The sequence below is a fragment of the Ursus arctos genome, unplaced genomic scaffold (genome assembly GCF_023065955.2).
Source record: "Ursus arctos isolate Adak ecotype North America unplaced genomic scaffold, UrsArc2.0 scaffold_16, whole genome shotgun sequence".
In the NCBI taxonomy this organism is placed as follows: domain Eukaryota; kingdom Metazoa; phylum Chordata; class Mammalia; order Carnivora; family Ursidae; genus Ursus; species Ursus arctos.
Window position 1 is genome coordinate 15,762,041 of NW_026622830.1, and position 16,936 is coordinate 15,778,976.

General features: G+C 49.3%; 2 protein-coding genes across 4 annotated transcripts in view; one reads left to right on the plus strand and one right to left on the minus strand.

The window, feature by feature from the left end:
• FITM2 (fat storage inducing transmembrane protein 2) overlaps positions 1-16,936 on the plus strand; it is a 66,860-nt gene that overhangs the window by 33,288 nt on the left and 16,636 nt on the right. For 2 of the 3 annotated variants that reach the window (XM_026503568.4, XM_048222149.2), the window contains one exon: positions 9,152-9,304. The exons of the other annotated variant lie outside the window; for it this stretch is intronic. The gene's annotated coding sequence lies outside the window, so the exon portion shown is untranslated. The remainder of the gene's footprint in view (positions 1-9,151; positions 9,305-16,936) is intronic. 3 annotated transcript variants of the gene reach the window in all.
• On the minus strand, positions 4,949-13,290 carry R3HDML (R3H domain containing like). Its single transcript, XM_026503569.3, has 5 exons — positions 13,033-13,290; positions 10,346-10,464; positions 10,104-10,236; positions 8,678-8,793; positions 4,949-5,081 (listed from the first exon to the last, which is right to left on the minus strand). Exons 1-5 carry the CDS (start codon positions 13,288-13,290, stop codon positions 4,949-4,951), a joined length of 759 nt encoding a protein of 252 aa, XP_026359354.2.

Here is a 16,936-nt window from a genome sequence, read left to right on the forward strand (position 1 = left end):
TGTCTACACCAGGGCTCTCTTGTTCCCATTCCCTCCTACAACACTACCCTCTTCAGTCTGGTTTCTGTTCCACCCCCCCCCCCACACACACCACTGAGTCTTCGCTGGTGAAATGGAATGGCTCCATGCCTACACATTCAAAGGACATTTTACTGGAACCCCCAACTGCACTTGACAGCTGACTCCCTTTAGCATCTATACTACCATAGTCTTCTGGATTTCTTCCTTCTTGACTGGTTTTTTCTTTTGTCTCTTGATGTTTCATGTCTCGCTACCTGTCCTCAAATACTAAAGTTACTTGGAGCTCAATTCTAGATTTCCTTCTCTATTTTTTTTCATTCTGTTATCTCTCCTCCCATAATCACATACATTACCCTGGTTTTGACGGTCATCTGCATACTGGTGATTCCCAATTGTGTATCTCCAACCTATGGCTTGTAAGCAGTAGTTTGTCCATCCTGATCTCCAACCTAATTTCTCCTCTGGACACCAGATTCATATACCCAGCTGCCTCCTAGATCTCTCCACCTGTGTTCCATGGATATCTCAAATACGATATGCCCCTAATTGCACTCCTACTCCTCACTTCCATCAAAACTCCTTCCCCTAAATTCCCCATCTTGATAAAACGACACCCTCATCCACTCCACTTCCTTCCCACCCACACCCAGCCACTACAAAGTCCACTTGAATTCCACTTCTTTTTTTTTAAATTTTTGATCTTATTTATCTATTTGAGAGAGAGTGCAAGAGTGAGTGAGCATGAGTGGGGGCGGGGAGGGGCAGAGGGAGAGGGAGAAGCAGGCTCCTGAATGTACAGGAAGTCCGACTAGGGGCTTGATCCCAGGACTACAGCCTCACGACCTGAGCTGAAGGCAGATGCCCAACTGACTGAGCCACCCAGGTGCCCCTTGAATTCCACTTCTTAAACATGTCACAAATGTATCTGCTTCTCCCTGTCTCCAGTGCTGCCATCTTGGTTTAAACCATCCTTGTATCTATCTATCTATCTATCTATCTATCTATCTATCTAGAGAGTATGTGCTAGAGCAGGGTGGAGGGAGAGGGGGATAGAGAATCTCAAGCAGACTCCCCACTGAGCGTGGACCCCGATGTGGGGCTCCATCTCAGGAGCTGAACCATCATCAAGAGTCTGATGCTCAACTGACTGAGCCCCGCAGGCACCCCGCCATCGTCATTTCTCACCTGGATGATTGAAATAGCCTTCTCACCTGGATGATTGAAATAGCCTTTTACCTGGATCCTAGCATCCACTCTGAGCCTGTCAAATCTATTCCCCTTGAATGCTGCAGAATTATCTTTTCAAATGCAAATCTGACATGTCAGTCCACTGTTATAATCCTGCCATGCCTCCCCATTGTCTTGAGTGAAGCTCCAGGATTATTCATGATTTGGCCCCTGCTGCCCCTCCCCTCCCAGGGTCAGTTCCCTCCCTTTCCTTCTCACACAGCAGGCCTCTTTTAGAACCTGATCTTGCCCTGCGTGCTCTCCCCCAGCTTTCTACCCACATTGTCATTACTGCCTTGGAGACTGACCAGCTTCTCTCCTTCATCAAAACACATCTCGCAGGGCACCTTGGTGCTCAGTCAGTTAAGCATCCAACTCTTGATTTCCACTGGGTCATGATCTCAGGGTCATGGAATCGAGCCCCGCATTGGGCTCCACTCAGCACAGAGTCTACTCAGGATTCTCTCCCTCTGCCTCTCCCCCCACCCCCACCCCCACTCGAGCTTGCACAAGTGTGTGTGCACGCTCTCTCTCCCTCTCTTAAATAAATAAGTAAATAAATAAAATCTTTTAAGAAAGAAAACACATCTCGCTGCAGAAGACCCACGTGTAGTTTAGATGGCACTCTTGTAATTCCCCGTTCTTTTCCCAGGCACTTCCTTCCATTACAATAAATTATTTGTATTCACCTTCTGTTTAATGCCTGACTGTTACACTACAGTTACCAGCTCCAGGAGCATAGGAACATTATAGATCCTCAGGGATCAGTAAATGTTTTCTATAAAGGGCCAGATAGTAAATACATGTGGTCTCTGGCAACTACTCATGTCTGCTGTGGAAGCATGAAATCAGCCATAGACATTATATAAACAAATGAGCATGGCTGTGTTCTAATAAAACTTTATTTATAAAAAACAGGCAGTGGGCCAGATTTGGTTTGTAAGCCATAGTTTGTCTATCCTGATCTATATATTAGTGACCACTGTGCTCAGAGCTGACACTTTTATAGTATTTACTCTATGCCAGACACTGCTCTAAGCGCTTCCCATGTATTCATTTATTTAATGTCTTGAATGCCCTCAGGAGGCAGATACTGTTCGTGTCCCCACTTAGAGATGAGACAGGCACTGAGAATTCACAGTAAACTGCCCAAGCACACTTAGCCACAAAGTTAAATTTGTACTGAGACAATCTGGCTCCAGAGTCTCCACTCTTAACCTGCTCGGTTGGTGAATGAATGTATGAACAAACAAGCAATCAAATGAGATTGGGCTATGAAGATCTTCAGAGAGTACAAAATACTACAGAGGCTTGAATGTTTAGTTAAAAATTTCTTGCAGCAAAAGTTCCCTTTCAGTTAGAACAGCAGCTTGACAAACCAGGATGCTATGAGCAACCCGCCTCACCTGAGTCCCGCCCCCAGGTCTGCAGTGTCCAGGCCTTGGCTAGCTGAGCAAGCCCGACCTGCTCATTGCTCTGTTGGCATGGGCTCTTCTCAAGGGCGGTTTCAAAAGTGGGGAAACTAGGAGGTCGTCTGAATTCCCACCCCTTACAATGGCACTTTCTGCTTTGTCCAGTCTCTGAGTTTCCCCCTTCTTAGTTGAGAGGCAGCAAGGAAATGGATTAAGACATCGGGCCCCTGAGTCACACAGGACATACTCAAATCCAGCTTCTTTTGCCTCAGGTGTTATGTCTGTAAAGGTGGACAGGAACGTACGTATCACTGAAGACGGCTGTGATAATTCAATGAGGTTAAAGAGTGTACTAAGCAGTTCGTAGATGCCAGTGGTCGTCATGGTCATGGTCATTCTGGTACTCGGCATGGGAAGGCAATGTGGGGCAATCAAAATCACACAGGCTTTGAGGTCAGATCAAGCTAAATTCAAATCCTATGCCTGCTCCCTGCTAGCTATATAACCTTATGTGTACCATTTAATTCAAGGGGTCACGTGCCACTTAAATTTCCAGAACATTTCAGGAAATTGGCATAGGGCTAGCAAGCCTTTTTCCTCCCCAATATAAAGACATCAATAATTTTTTAAAAAGGAAGAAGGATATAATCTGCGAATACTAAACTCACAACAGCATCCTTGTTTCTCTTCACTCATTTCCAGATTTCCAGCATTTGGAAATGGGCGGTCACCCTAAGCCTCGTTCATCTCATTGGTAAAAGGGAATAGTAGTGCACACCCGTGCACGCGTGCACTGAGCTGGTTGTGGCCCCTGGCACAGAGTAGGGGCTGTCAGCCCCCTCTCCTGGCCTTCCTCTAGAGCTGGTTTTGCCCTCACTCCATCTCCCCCTGCTCAGTTTCCTTCCTTTCTTGACCCCCTCTGGGAGCTGAGAAAGGGAGGGACCAGAACGCGCCACTGCATCAGATCTCAAAGGACTTTATTGGGGGCCGGGGTTGGGGGGGTTGACATGCAAGGACCATGGCCTCCGTGGGAATGACCAAGAGGGTAGAAAACTCACTCCATCCAGCAGGATGTAGGGGCCCATTTTCCACCCAGGTCTTTGAATGGAGTGCTCTCTGGCCAAGCAGGGAGTGGGCCCCAGCTGGAGGGCAAGGTCTGAGGGGGAGATTTTACTATCTCTGGAAACAAAAGGACTTTTGTGTGTCGTGATATCTGGGTGGGGTGGGGCGGGGTGGGGAGAGAGGAAATGGTTTATGGGAATGAGAATGAGATTTTACAGAGGGTGTGGGGCAGAGAGAAAGGGACTAACAGACAGACAGACGTGTGGAATGATAGAGAAAAAGACAGGTCCAGAAGACGACAGCTCCCTCCGGCCAGGTTTGCTTTTGCACTCTCAGTCCTGACGCCCAGAGAGGGGTCCAGCAGCCTGCAGGGCTTGTCAGGGCCTGAGCTCCGACCTGGGTGCTGTTGGGGACAAGCTGTGTGGCTATCAGTAGATGAGACCCCTTTTTGGAGGCTCAGTGCACCCATCTGTAAAAGGGGGGCCTGAATCCACAAGTCAATTTCAGTTAATTTTTTTTTAAAGCTTGGACCTGAAATGTTCTCAACTCACGGAGCAAACCCCGAGTCCTCGAAGTTGGCTGTTATTGGATGAACAAGAGTGGGTTTCAGGCTAAAGATTGTTTAATAAATACCCTTCACTGGATGGACAAAGACACGCGGGCTTGGGCACCCGAGAGTCAGCTCCATCCAGCCCCCGCTCTCTGAGCACTGAGTCTATGAAAGATGCAAGCCTCTTTCCCAGAAGCCAGAGAGAAGAAAGCTGGAAGGAAGGAAGGCAGGAAGGAAGGAAGGAAGGAAGGAAGGAAGGAAAGAAAGAAAGAAAGAAAGAAAGAAAGAAAGAAAGAAAGAAAGAAGAAAGAAAGAAAGAAGAAAGAAAGAAAGAAAGAAAGAAAGAAAGAAAGAAAGAAAGAAAGAAAAAGAAGAAAAGGAAGGGAGGGAGGGAGGGAGGGAAGGAAGGAAGGAAGGAAGGAAGGAAGGAAGGAAGGAAGGAAAGGAAGGGAGGGAAGGCAGGAAGGGAAGCAAGCAAGCAAGCAAGCCAGCCAGGAGGTGTTTTCTTCTAGCACATGCTGGACATTTCAGGAATGGAAGGAATCACGAGGGAAAATTGAGATCAGTGGACAGAGCCCAATAATGTCCCTTACAAAAACAATTATTCTTTCACCTGGTCTTTGGGGAGGGAGCCTTTGGGGGAGGACCAGAGCCCCCTCCAGGGCCCAGGGAAGAGTTAGAACCACAGGAGCCCATTGGATTTGAGTCCAGAGAAGCACAGGTTGCTACTGCAGCTGCCTCGGTAACTTGGGGGACAGGCAGAACACGGCCTCCCCATCTTGTATGGTGCCTCGCCGATCCAGTTGCCCCTGGAAGAGAAAAGGTCCCAAGGAGACGGGGACAGAGGAGAGTTAATGTGGGCAGCGTTCATACAGGTTTCCATATCTCAGCACCGCGGATGATGGGCTATCGACCTTGGGCAAGTCACACCTGCAAGCCTTGGTTTCTTATCCATAAAACCAAGAGAAGACTCCCCTGCCTCACGGGGAGGCAGCAAAGATCAAATAATGGGGGCCTGTGTGCCTGCACCCAGCACCATGCCTGGCAAACAGTGACTCTTCAGTAAGTGTTGATTTTCTTGCTCCCTCCATCTGACCTCCCGTCCCCAACCCGGGCTGCTCTGGGTTCTGGTACTGGATTCTGCCACCGGCCAGCTGGTAACAGAATAAACCACCTCATTTCTTCTGAATAAAATAATGAAATGAAACGGTATCTGCAAAAACGAGGTGCAAACACTTTAGAACTTAGGAAAGTGCTGTGCGGCTAGGAGCTAGAGTAATGAAAAGCCGAGTATACTTGATCACGGTGGCACGTGGCCATGAGGCCTCGTCATGGCCACCACTGCCCATTTCCACGACGGCCAGATCCCAAACCCAGCCTACCTGCTCCTGAGTTTGTCCTCTCAACAGACCATGGCCTTTTGGGGGAAGAGGGGTAAGGAGTGATTGCTTAGTGGCTACAGACTTTCTCTTTGGGATGATGGACTGGTTCTAGAAGTAGATGGTGGGATGGTTGTACAACATGGTGAATGCAAGGAATGCCACGAGGTGTGCACTTCGAAATGATTAAGATGGCAAATTTGATGGTATCGATATTTTACCACAATTAAAACAAATTAATAGTGTAATATACCAAAACCATTGAATTGTACATGTCAAATGGGCAAGTTGTATGGGCTGTGAATTACATCTCAAGAGAGCTGTTAGAAACCAACCAGCCACCGTCATCACATTCTCCTGCTCAGAAACTTTTATTGGATTCCCCTCGCCTGTGCAGATATTGGCAGATTTTTTTAGGTAAAGGTCCAGATAGCAAATGGGTTAGGTTTTGTGGACCGGATATCTCTATTGCATTGCAAGCAGCCCTGGATAAGATGTAAATGAACGGCGTGGCTGTGTTTCAATAAAACTTTATTTATGAAAACAAGCAGCTGGTGAGGTTTTGCCATGGGGCCCTAGTTTGCTGACCCCCCCCCCCCAGAAGGGCACATGCAGCTTCTGCAGCTTTTGGTCTGGCATTCCAGACTGTTCCAGCAGCTGTGAATCCTGTTCACATACCCCACCTTCCCACATTTCTCTGCTCCAACCCAGCCCACAGATTTTTCTTTTTCTCCCTTCTTTTCTCAAGTCCCAAAATCATCTCCCCAGTCCTTGCTCATGCCTGCCTGGTAATCTTACCACTGGCCTGTAGTGTTATCTTTGCAAATCCAGTGCCTTCTTTTCTCACACCTTATATGAACCCTCTTTGCGGGCAGAAATGGATTTTTTTTTCTCCAAAAGCGATTGTTGAATGACTGTAAGTAAAGTCAGCCAAGAAATGCTTAGAAGAGTATGCATTTCTGGTTTGATATAGGGTTCATTCACTTGTTCATTCAACAAACACTTCCAGAGCATCTGTTTTGGGCATCAGGATTGGTGCCAGATGCTGTGAGTGTATAGTTTTCAAAAGGTGCTCCTGGAAGTTTGGGGGCAGGGAATGTGGGAAGTGAAGACACCTGGGGGTGATGGAATAAATTTCATTCTTTTTCTGTTCAATTTAACCACTTGGAAAAAAGTTTTGCTTAAAAAAAGGGGAGGGAGTTGAAATCACTGTAGTAAAAGGGTATAGAAATGAATCAGGTCTATTTCCCACCCGCGAAGAGTTTTTAACCTAGTTATAACCACAGCCACCAGTTATTGAGCACGTACTATGGGCAACTAACTGTGTACTGTGATCATCTGTGACACAGGTAGGATCAGCCCAATTTTAAAAGAGGAGACTGAGGTCCATAGAGGTGAGATGCCTTATACAAAGTCCTCTTATGCGCATGGTAGAGCTGGACATCACACCCAGATCTGGGCAGAGCAGTAAGCGCCAACAAGCATTCTATCGTCATGAGCCCAGGGGTGTTACCCTGGTCAGATCACTTCTCTCAACAACTCAGTGAGTAGGTACTATTTTATTCCCATTTTGCAGATGGAGAAACAGGCACATAGAAGTTAAGTTAAATCATAAATTTGAACCCTGAGAGTCTTGACTCCAGAGCATAAAAATCTTAACAAGTACAGTGTTAATGCTGCAAAAATTCAGTGTATCAGCAAGTTGGAACAGTCCCTTAGGCTATTTGTAACGAAGTTTGCTTTGTATTTTTGTGTCTGATAAAGCTGGGCTGATACTTTGTTAATAGATGTCACCACTAACAAATAAATAGCTTGAGAATTTGTGTTCAGGTTCCCAGTGACTTCCAGAACATCGGAATAGTATAGCAGACAGAACATAGACTTGAAATCAAGACTTGTATTTCAAACGGCTCTGCTACCTCCTGGCTTTGTGACGTTCGTATATTACTTAACCTCTCTCTTTTTTTTTTTTTTTAAAGATTTTATTTATTTATTCGACAGAGATAGAGACAGCCAGCGAGAGAGGGAACACAAGCAGGGGGACTGGGAGAGGAAGAAGCAGGCTCATAGCAGAGGAGCCTGATGTGGGGCTCGATCCCATAACGCCAGGATCACGCCCTGAGCCGAAGGCAGATGCTTAACCGCTGTGCCACCCAGGCGCCCCTACTTAACCTCTCTGATCCTCAATTTCTTATTCTTAAAAAAGGAGGATATTTTCCCAGTATCCCTCCCTTTTTCCTTCCTTCCTTTCTCTTTCATCTCTTCAGTGAGATAATGAGGTGAAACTATTTGGTAAGCAGTCAAGAGCTACTTGAAAGTAAAAGGTGGTCATCAGCATGTAATTTTGAAATTCTAAACATCACGTTTGCTTAGAATGTGTCCTTGTTTTTATATGAGCATCAGTATTGTTGGCAAGTCTGTATACCGTACGCTGGATGGGAACTTCCATCCTTCTTTCTCCATGTTTCCAAGAGACTTGCGTATAGAGGCCACTCCTGACCTCTCTCGCATGAAGCTGATTGGAGAGCCTGGAGGAAGGAGCTGAGCATAGTTGTTCTATCCTTTTCTTTCGTTTGGGATCTGCCTGGCTGCAGGGAACACGTGTTCTTGGTTGCTCTACGTCCTGTGACACGCTAGAGGGGCCGGCTGCGCTCATTGGAAGAGGACTGTGGCTCTCAGGTGTTGCCAGTCAGTGGGTGTGCAGGTCTAATTCGAGGGTGAGATGGTTGCAAGCCCGCTTGTCTGGCACATCGAAACCATATTCTCTACTATTGACTTCATCCGTGAGGCTGCCTATCCACCTGACTTGGTCCTCTGTCTATCTCCCAATCACTTCTTGCGATTTGGGTAAAGAAGAAGTATTAATTGACTCTAAATCTACCAGATTGTATGGTATTGAGGTTACTTAGAATGGAAGAAGGCAGGGTGTCCTGGGCATCTTCCTTTTCTTGGAATTCTGCCCATTCCACTCAGCCCCCCCCCCCCCCCCCCCGTCCCACAGCCCCCTGTCTCAGTGCTGCACTTACTTAATGGCGTAGTTGCAGACCAGGTACACGGCGTGATGCCAAGTGTTGCCCCAGACGTTGATGCTGCCACAGGTGTGGATGGCACAGCCCAGCCGATTGGAGGATGCCCACACCATCTGAGGAAGGACAGCGACAGGGAAGGCTTTGAGATGGACTCGGGGGGGCCCAGGTTCCTGGGGGCTGGGAGGCTCCTGGACATGGTTCAGGGTGGGTGAGGTCTTCCTGGGGGAAGGCAGTCTGCTTGTCCAATGTTCCTGGAGACACATTGTGCTATAATGTTTCTCAAGCTTTTTTGTTTTTTACTACCACCAACAGTAAGGAATGAATTTTAAATTTTTACTCAGTGTACAACATGCACACACACAAAAGTTGGGACAAAAGTTTTGTGAACCAACATTTAATCTTTTCTTATATAATATATGCTAATATTTTCTATACCTTTCTATTAATTTTCTTTCTTTCTTTTTTCCCTAGCAACCAGTTTGAAAATCATTATTGTGTTGGAGGTTAAAACACAAACTTTGGAGTTAAACAGCCTTCGATCAGAATCTCAATATCCCTAGTGTGTGACTTTGACCAAGTCAATTAACCATGACGTGCCTCAGTTTCTTCTTTGGTAAAATAAAGGTAATAGTATCTCCTGGGATATCAGGAAGGACAATTTGATTTAGGCCTCACGTGTCCTAGAGGGTCTCCAATGTGGATTTTTGACCTTAACTCCACATGGGTCACAGAGAGATGGACAGACTGGAAGAAAATATTTGTCCCACAATGGGAAGTTTTGGTTCCATTTCCTGCAACATTATATCGCGTTATATTTTTATGTGTAACAAATGGTAACATATTCAATATTAAGTCTCAAAATATGCTACAATTTTTGTCATTTTATTTTAGATTTCATTTTTTTAGGATAGTGGGATCCTAGGGGCACCTGGATGGCTTAGTCAGTTAAGCGTCCAACTCTTGATCTCAGCTCAGGTCTTGATTTCGGGGTCATGAGTTCAGGCCCTGCACTGGGCTCCACTCTGGGTGTGGAGTCTACTCAAAATGATGATGATGATAATAATAATAATAATAATAATAGTAATAATAGTAATAATAATAATAAATAAAGATAGTGGGATCCTGAGAAGACAGAAAATACTAGAAACAGTTCGGCCCTATTGAATTCAGAAGCATTCTTGAACTTGTCAGACCACCCATCTCCATTTTGGTGGCCAAACAATCTGGTCAGCCCACCTAAGACACTCAAAACAAGATCCAGTCAGCTCAACTCAGTCTACACACAGCTCTCCAGAAATACGCTTATTGTGTGAAGGGAAGTCCATAGGACCTCTGTTCTGTCATTTCTGTTCCGCCATATTCTTTTTCTTCTAAGCTACCTGGATTTGCTCTCCTTTGGCTGTTTGTCCCGACAGAGGGGTACCTGGGTATAGTGGGAGCAGACTGGGCCACTGCAGCGCCAGGGGCAGCACGGCCGACAGTCCCTGGGGGCCGGAAACGAGTAATGGCGCTTCTCCTCAGACCAAGACTTCACAAGGTCCACCACCGAGCGGTACCTGGGGAGGGAGAGAAGGCCGGCTGGGGAGTGGAGAAGCTGCCCTGCCACCACTTTGCTCGGTGACCTTGCTGAGTGACCGAGTGAAGGAAGGGCAGAAGGTCACTCACCGGCCAGAATGGATGGAGAGGTTCTGGCCCACATATCTCATCAGCTGTGAGGGCCCATGGGCCCAGAGGCACTGGGTGGCCCAGGCCTCGGCAGACCTGGCCAGCCGCTCGTCCCAGACCTGGGGAGAGAAAGGCCATGAGATTCCCCAGGGTGACAACCACCATCATCCCAGCCGCGTCCAGAGACACACATTGCCCTGGTGCCACTCGTCCTCCGTCTCCTTGGAACCCTGCACCAAATCCGGTCGACAGCTTAGAACACTGGGAGTCAGAGAAGGCCTAGGACTTCACAGTCCACACCAGAGCCAAGACCCACACCCAGATCTCTGACTCCTCTTCCAGCACCCTTTCCTCCCACTGGACTTCAGGCTGGGGGTTCTCTGCTCTGAGCGGGTCCCAGGCTCTTGGTCTGGGAGTTAGCAGTCCCTAGAAGTGGCTGAGCCCGGGGTGATGGGGAGGGGACTGGCTTTTTAGTATGGTTGTTGTATTCTTAAAACAAATTTTAACATTAAATATTTGAATTCAAAATGTTTTTTTTCTGAATAGTGAAAACAGGCACAAATATAATATATGAAATGCCCAAAGGAGGAAAAGTGCAAAGTCTCTCATCTCAATCCTCTCCTTGCTCCCCCAGCCACCCTGCCCCCTTAGAGGCAACCATCACTGTGATTCCTGGCATCCTCTTCCAGAAATATTCTATACCCGTACAAGTATACACACATACATAATTATATAAGTATATATAATTGTATATGATTAAGTATACATAAGTATATATAAAATATTTTTTTTCAAAATTTTTTACAAATTTACATTATTATTTTTTACAAATAGCAGCTAACCAGACATTCTATCAGGCCCCTTGCTGTTTTCACTCACCCAAACATAACTTAGTGGTTATTCAACTTCGGCACATAGAGAATACCCTCCTTACCCCTCCTAACAGCTTCATAATTTTCCAATGTGTGAATGCCCCAAGTTTCATAACTTGAAAAAAACACCACTTAAAAAAAAGATACCAGTTTCCTTCCACTCTGACTTCCGGGGATTCTCTGAGATATTAGTCATTCATTCATTTTATTTGTTCATTCAGCAAATATTGAACAATATTTCTAGGGACGCAGGACTCACAGCCTAGCAAGGAGATGAGACATTAAGCAATCATTACAATCCTGGTGGGTGTGAGAATGTGAAACGGGGGACTGGAACTTTTGGGGAGGCGGTGGGAGAGAGAAGTTTCTTTGAGCAAAGGATGCTTTGTCAGGATACCTGTCCTGTGGGCAGAAGCCAGCTAGTGAAGAAGACACAGGGATACCAAGAGAGGGGTCCAAACATGGCCCCAGGGTTGTCCAATTCACACTCTTAGGGAAAGCAGAGGAATGTTTCCTTCATGCAACAAAGGGGTAAACTGAGGGAAGGAGTATGCTAACATCACACCCCCATTCACTGACCCTATCAGGGTCCATGGTGAGACATTTTGCTCTCTGTTCCACCGTGCATGGAATAAACACTTGTTGGAATGAGTGCCTTGCACACACAATAAATGTGTCATTTGTTTGAAAAATGAAGGACCTTCCATGTGCCAGTCACTGTGCTAATAAGTGAATGAGTCCTTCAATGAACAAAGTAACAACGCTCCACCTCCAGCTGCCAGCCATTCTGGCTCCTATCCCAGGCTCTCCCCAACACCTTATTCCTCCTGGATACTATGTTATCCAGACCTTGTGTTGTGGATATGTTTTCTGTCATCCCCATGACGGAAGACGCTTGTCCGTCCTGTTCTCAGCAGTGTGCGTGAGGCTTAGCATGGACCTGGCTCCAAGCCGCAGCTCGTACACAAGTGAATGGACACATTGCAAAAGCATAGGAATTTTCAGGCTGTTGAGTAGCACGCATTTGTCTCGGAGGGGGTGGACTGACAATCTCTTTCCTTAAAGAAATCTGTGGGTGGGCTAGAAGCCTATCTCTCCAGGCTGGTTTGGGACAAAGGTCCTAGGGGAGGGACTGTGATAAGGAGAAAGCCTCCCCTCCTCCACTCCCGGAGTCTGGCTTCTGGGGGACTGGGGTGACAGCCACTGGCCCTGCCTCTTTAAGGGAACACATAGCTTCTGCAGCTGGTCAGCTGCCAGTTATCCTCAGCTGGAGACCTCCAAACTCTGCCTCCACGGGCTTGCTGAGTACAGTCTGTGTGTCCAGCAGACCACGGAAAGCTCCAGCCACCCACCCCCTGCAGGTCCCCAGCAGGGAGCCCAAATCCTTGGGCGGGGTATAGTATCTGTTAAGACTACAACCTTTAGCAGCCGGCAGACCTGGGTTAGAATCCCAGCTGGATGACCTTTGGAAATTAATTCTCTGCATCTCAGTTTCTTTATTGGAAAATGGAGGTGATGAGCCCCACCCTGAAAGAAAAGGAGTACGCTCAGGGTTGTGCGTAGGTTATGGCAAGGCACACAGTGGACGCTCCCTGCATAGCAGTCTGCTGACCCTGCTTCCCAGGAGGACCTGTGCAGCTGCCTTTGTTTTCTCATCTCTAAAATGGGTAGACTAATTCCTGCCCTTTCCACAGGACCCAGACACCCAGATACTGGCTAGTGGGGCCAGGCTGGCGAATGGTCCAGCCCTTCCAGAACACGCTGAATTGACTGTCATTCGTTGGAAAGGGCACAGGGGAGGGCGTGGGAACTCACCATGTACTCCATGTTGGCCGCAGGTGGGTGCACACTGGCCCGGATGTGGTTGTGATAATCCAGCAAGGCACTCATGTCCCTGGCAGAGATGTGGCGCTTCCGTCGGTACCGGGGCACCCCGAGGCCACTCAGGGGCCACACAGCTGTGCCCTTGGTCCGGGCCAGTGCCAGGGTGGTATTAGGCATCAAGGCATTCACTGTCTGGCCTGCCCAGAAGAGCAGACCCGCCAGGCCCACGGTGCTGCGCAGCAGGGGCATGGCTGGCTGGAAGGGTCACACGTCACCACGTGCAGTCAGAGCTGGCTGCCTGGAGGGGGTGGGCATGAGGGCACCAAACCCTGAGTGTTCGCCAGCATTGCCACCCCGAGGATGCTAACCCCTGGGAACTGGGCAAAGATCTCCTGACTCAGCTCTAGTCCTGGTGCCCGACACCCTGCCCTTCCCAACCCCGTGGACTCAGTGTATTGGGCGATGGAGGGAAATGCCCGGACAGTAGCTGATTCTGCTCAGGCCACGTGAGGCAGATGGTGCTACTCCTTCAAAGGCAGGGCTCCATCCCATCAGCCCAGGAGACAGACACCAGTCCTGTCCAGCCTGAGCACCCTCTTCACCAATCCTGCTCCAAACGGCTCCATCGATGCCCTCAGAGGGGCAGGGGCAACCTTCTCTGGGGCATCACGCAGGACCCTCTCGTCCCCGAGTTGCTGCATTTTGGGGGTTGAGAGTGAGATATGGGAAGAGCCAGATGGCAGAGGATGAAAGAGGAAGAGAAAAAGAGAAGCAGAGAGGAAGAAAATGAGAGAGACCAAAAAGGCATCTGGAAAGAAAGGTACAGAGAACAGGGATGAAGGAAGTTGAAAGGTGGAAAGACAAGAGAATGGGAGACAGTAAAGGGGAAAAAGAACATAGGACAGAAGCAGAGGGAGAGAGAGACGGGGGAAGGAAGAACAGAGAAGACAGAGGGAGAAACGGAGTTACAGAGAAGAGAGCCAGAGACAGGCATGCGAGAGACCAGACAGCAGCTTCCCAGGGGCGCGTACCCAGGCCGGGCAGCCCAGGCGGGTGGCAGCAGGCGCCGAGGATGCAGGGACCTCTGCAGACACCCTGGCCCGCCTGGCAGCGCGGTGACTTTAATGGTCCCCTGGGAGCTGATGGCATCGCCGTCCGGGCGCCACAGCCCCCTCCCCTTCCAGCAGGCCAGACTCGGATGGGAGGAGGCTCCGCCTGTCCATCTGTGGGCTTTCCCCTCCCGCCCTCTGGCGCCTCTGGCCTCTGCCGTCTGCTCTTCCACCTGGGGTGTGCAGGGCTGGGGCTGAGCTGCTGGTTGGGGTAGGGATGTGGCAATGGCAGGGACTCTGGGAGGAAATGCCACCCCCCGCCCTCGCTCTGTCTTCCCCACCCCAGCATGGAAGCCACCTTGCTTCCAGAGAGTATTCTCTGTTTTCCCTACAAAGCTGTCCGGCCTCAGAGTAGACAGTTAACCTGGCCCCATCTGATGAGCGCCTACTCTGTGCCAGGCCTGGGCTGAGTGCTTTCCACACACACAAGCTCAGCCAACCCTGAGAAGCAGATACTGTAGGTCCCCGTTTAACAGATGAAGAAACTGAGCCCGAGAGATGAAGGGACAAGCCCCAAGTCAAGCCAGCTTGTCTGCCATAGAGACAGGATTCAAATCCAAGTCCAACCCCGGGCCCTGTTAGTATATAAAAAGGATGCTGTTTTTGTAACCAAACCAATATCAATGCGAAGGGGAAAAGCCTGGGAGGATAGTCACTACCATGTGATGGATCTGGGTTCAAATCCCCATTATTTCACTCACCAACTGGGTGCCCTTGAGCAAGTTACTCAATCACTTTGTGCTTCATCTGCAAAATAGAAGTAATAATGGCACCTACCCTATAGCACGGTTATGAGGATTAAACAGATTAACACTTGTGGAGCGCTTAGACCTGTGCCTGGCACACAGCGTGCTCTCTGTGTGTATGCGTGTGTGTGTGTGTGTGTGTACAGACACATGCACGAGCATGCAGATGTCTATATGTGTGCGTGCATGTGTGTTCTCAAAGCCCCTTTGGTCTCTGAGTTGCTGTATTTCTACGTTAAGAAAGAGCTTAATTTCTCTTCTCTGCTTACTTGTATTCTTCACAAATAACAAGCAATACATCTGTAATGGAGGGGGGAGACTTACAAGAAAGAGGTTATATAAAAAACCCAAAGTTGAAGCGTTTGTAAGCCTTCCGCCGCCTCTTCCAGTGACCTCTGAGAACCCCAGGCAGAATTCAGCCTCAGGGTGCCGCTGAGCCAGGTGGCAGTGAAGGGCTGCGGGCTGGGGTTCTCCCCAGACAGATGGAATTCCCACCCTAGGCAGTCACCCAGCCTCAGCCTCCTGGCCCAGACAGTGCCTGCTGCCAAAGCACACACCTTCCTGCTGGATCGGCTGCCTGCTGGATGCGGGGGAGGGGGGGCAGGCAGAGGCAGCGAGGGGTGGGGTGGACAAGCCTGATCTGCACAGGCCTTTACCACCATGCCAGAAGGACAAGGGAGCTTGGCTCCAGTCTGGCCCCATCTCCGCCTCCAGAGTGCTGGGTGTCTTGAGGTAAGGCCCTATCCTTCTCTGGGCCTCAGATGTCCCATGAAAGAAACTGGACTAAGGGCTTACGTGCCTAGGGCAGGCTGGGACCCGCGGCAGCCCGGGGGAGGCACACGCGAACAGTCTTGGCACTTACAAACCCAGGAGTGCCGACAAGTACGCCCCACTGTCAGCGTGCTCAACGGGGCTTCCCCCACGTCGCGGGCGCTGACACACGTGGGGAGCCTCACCTCCAGGATTCAATGGTTTTCACGACTGCCTTTGAGGAGGTAACCCCACCCATTGCACAGCTGGGGATACTGAGGCACACGGAGCCTCAGTGACTCGTCCTGGGGCTGGGAGCTTGTTGGTGTGGTCACAGGGGTCCGCAGTGCACATCCTCACACGTTTACAGAATGCATATGCCTCCAGCGTGCACATGCCACACCCACGGGCACGCACACGCTCCCGCAAGCACATCCTTCTCCTACAAACCACAGGGACAGCTCACCCCCCTTAGACCCCTCGTACTGTGCACCCTCAGGTGCGTCGCAGACATATGCAGGAATTCACCCTTTACACATTTAATCCTGTGAAAACACAGAAGCTGGACACTTGCTCCTTTCTCAGAGCCCAGCACTGTTCTAGGCACTTACCTGGCTGAGCTCATTGAACCTGCAGAGGAAGCCTGCCAGCCTGGTGCTACCATCGTCACCCTATCCATTTCTATATACACGCGGATACTAAGGCACAAAGAGGTGAGTCATTTGCTGGGGTCACATATCCAGTGGGTGGCACAGATGGGATGGGAACCCAGGCAGGCTGGCCACACTGCCTCTGCACAGAGACAGACAGACAGATGTCTCCACACACAAAATCCCCATCTCCTGCCGCTCCGGTTCACACACGCAGAGAAACCCAGATGACCGCTCTGGGCAAGCACCCAGCAACACCCCGGCCGTTCCACCGGGTGGGAGCTCCTCTGCTGTCCTCATCGTCTACACCTGTTCCCAGGTTCACTTCAGCAGGCTACCAACCCATCAGAAAGGTGGGGGTGGGGCAGGTTCACGCCCTGAGCTGGGACCTCACTTTAGGGTAGGAACGCCTTCTCACCCCTGGGGTTTATCCTGCTGGCTTCAGCTACCGCTCCATCCTCACCCCTGCTGGAATTCTCTCAGGGCTTGGGCAAGCAAAGGGGAAATTCTTCTAGAGAGCAGCAGTATTTGAGGCAGTATCGCTCAGTGGCTAGCCAAGCCGATTTGGATCTAGACAGCCTAGGTTCATGGCTGACTATCTGTGTGGCTGTGGGCAAGTTCCTTCACCTTTCTGAGCCTC

Excerpts from the sequence above, each read along its gene's own strand:
- R3HDML (XM_026503569.3), bottom strand. The coding sequence starts at position 13,290 with ATGCCCCTGCTGCGCAGCACCGTGGGCCTGGCGGGTCTGCTCTTCTGG. Across the intron at positions 10,465-13,032 it reads CGGCCAACATGGAGTACATG|GTCTGGGACGAGCGGCTGGC; the intron begins GTGAGTTCCCAC and ends TTCTCTCCCCAG. Across the intron at positions 5,082-8,677 it reads GTCTGCAACTACGCCATTAA|GGGCAACTGGATCGGCGAGG; the intron begins GTAAGTGCAGCA and ends TTTCTCTTCCAG.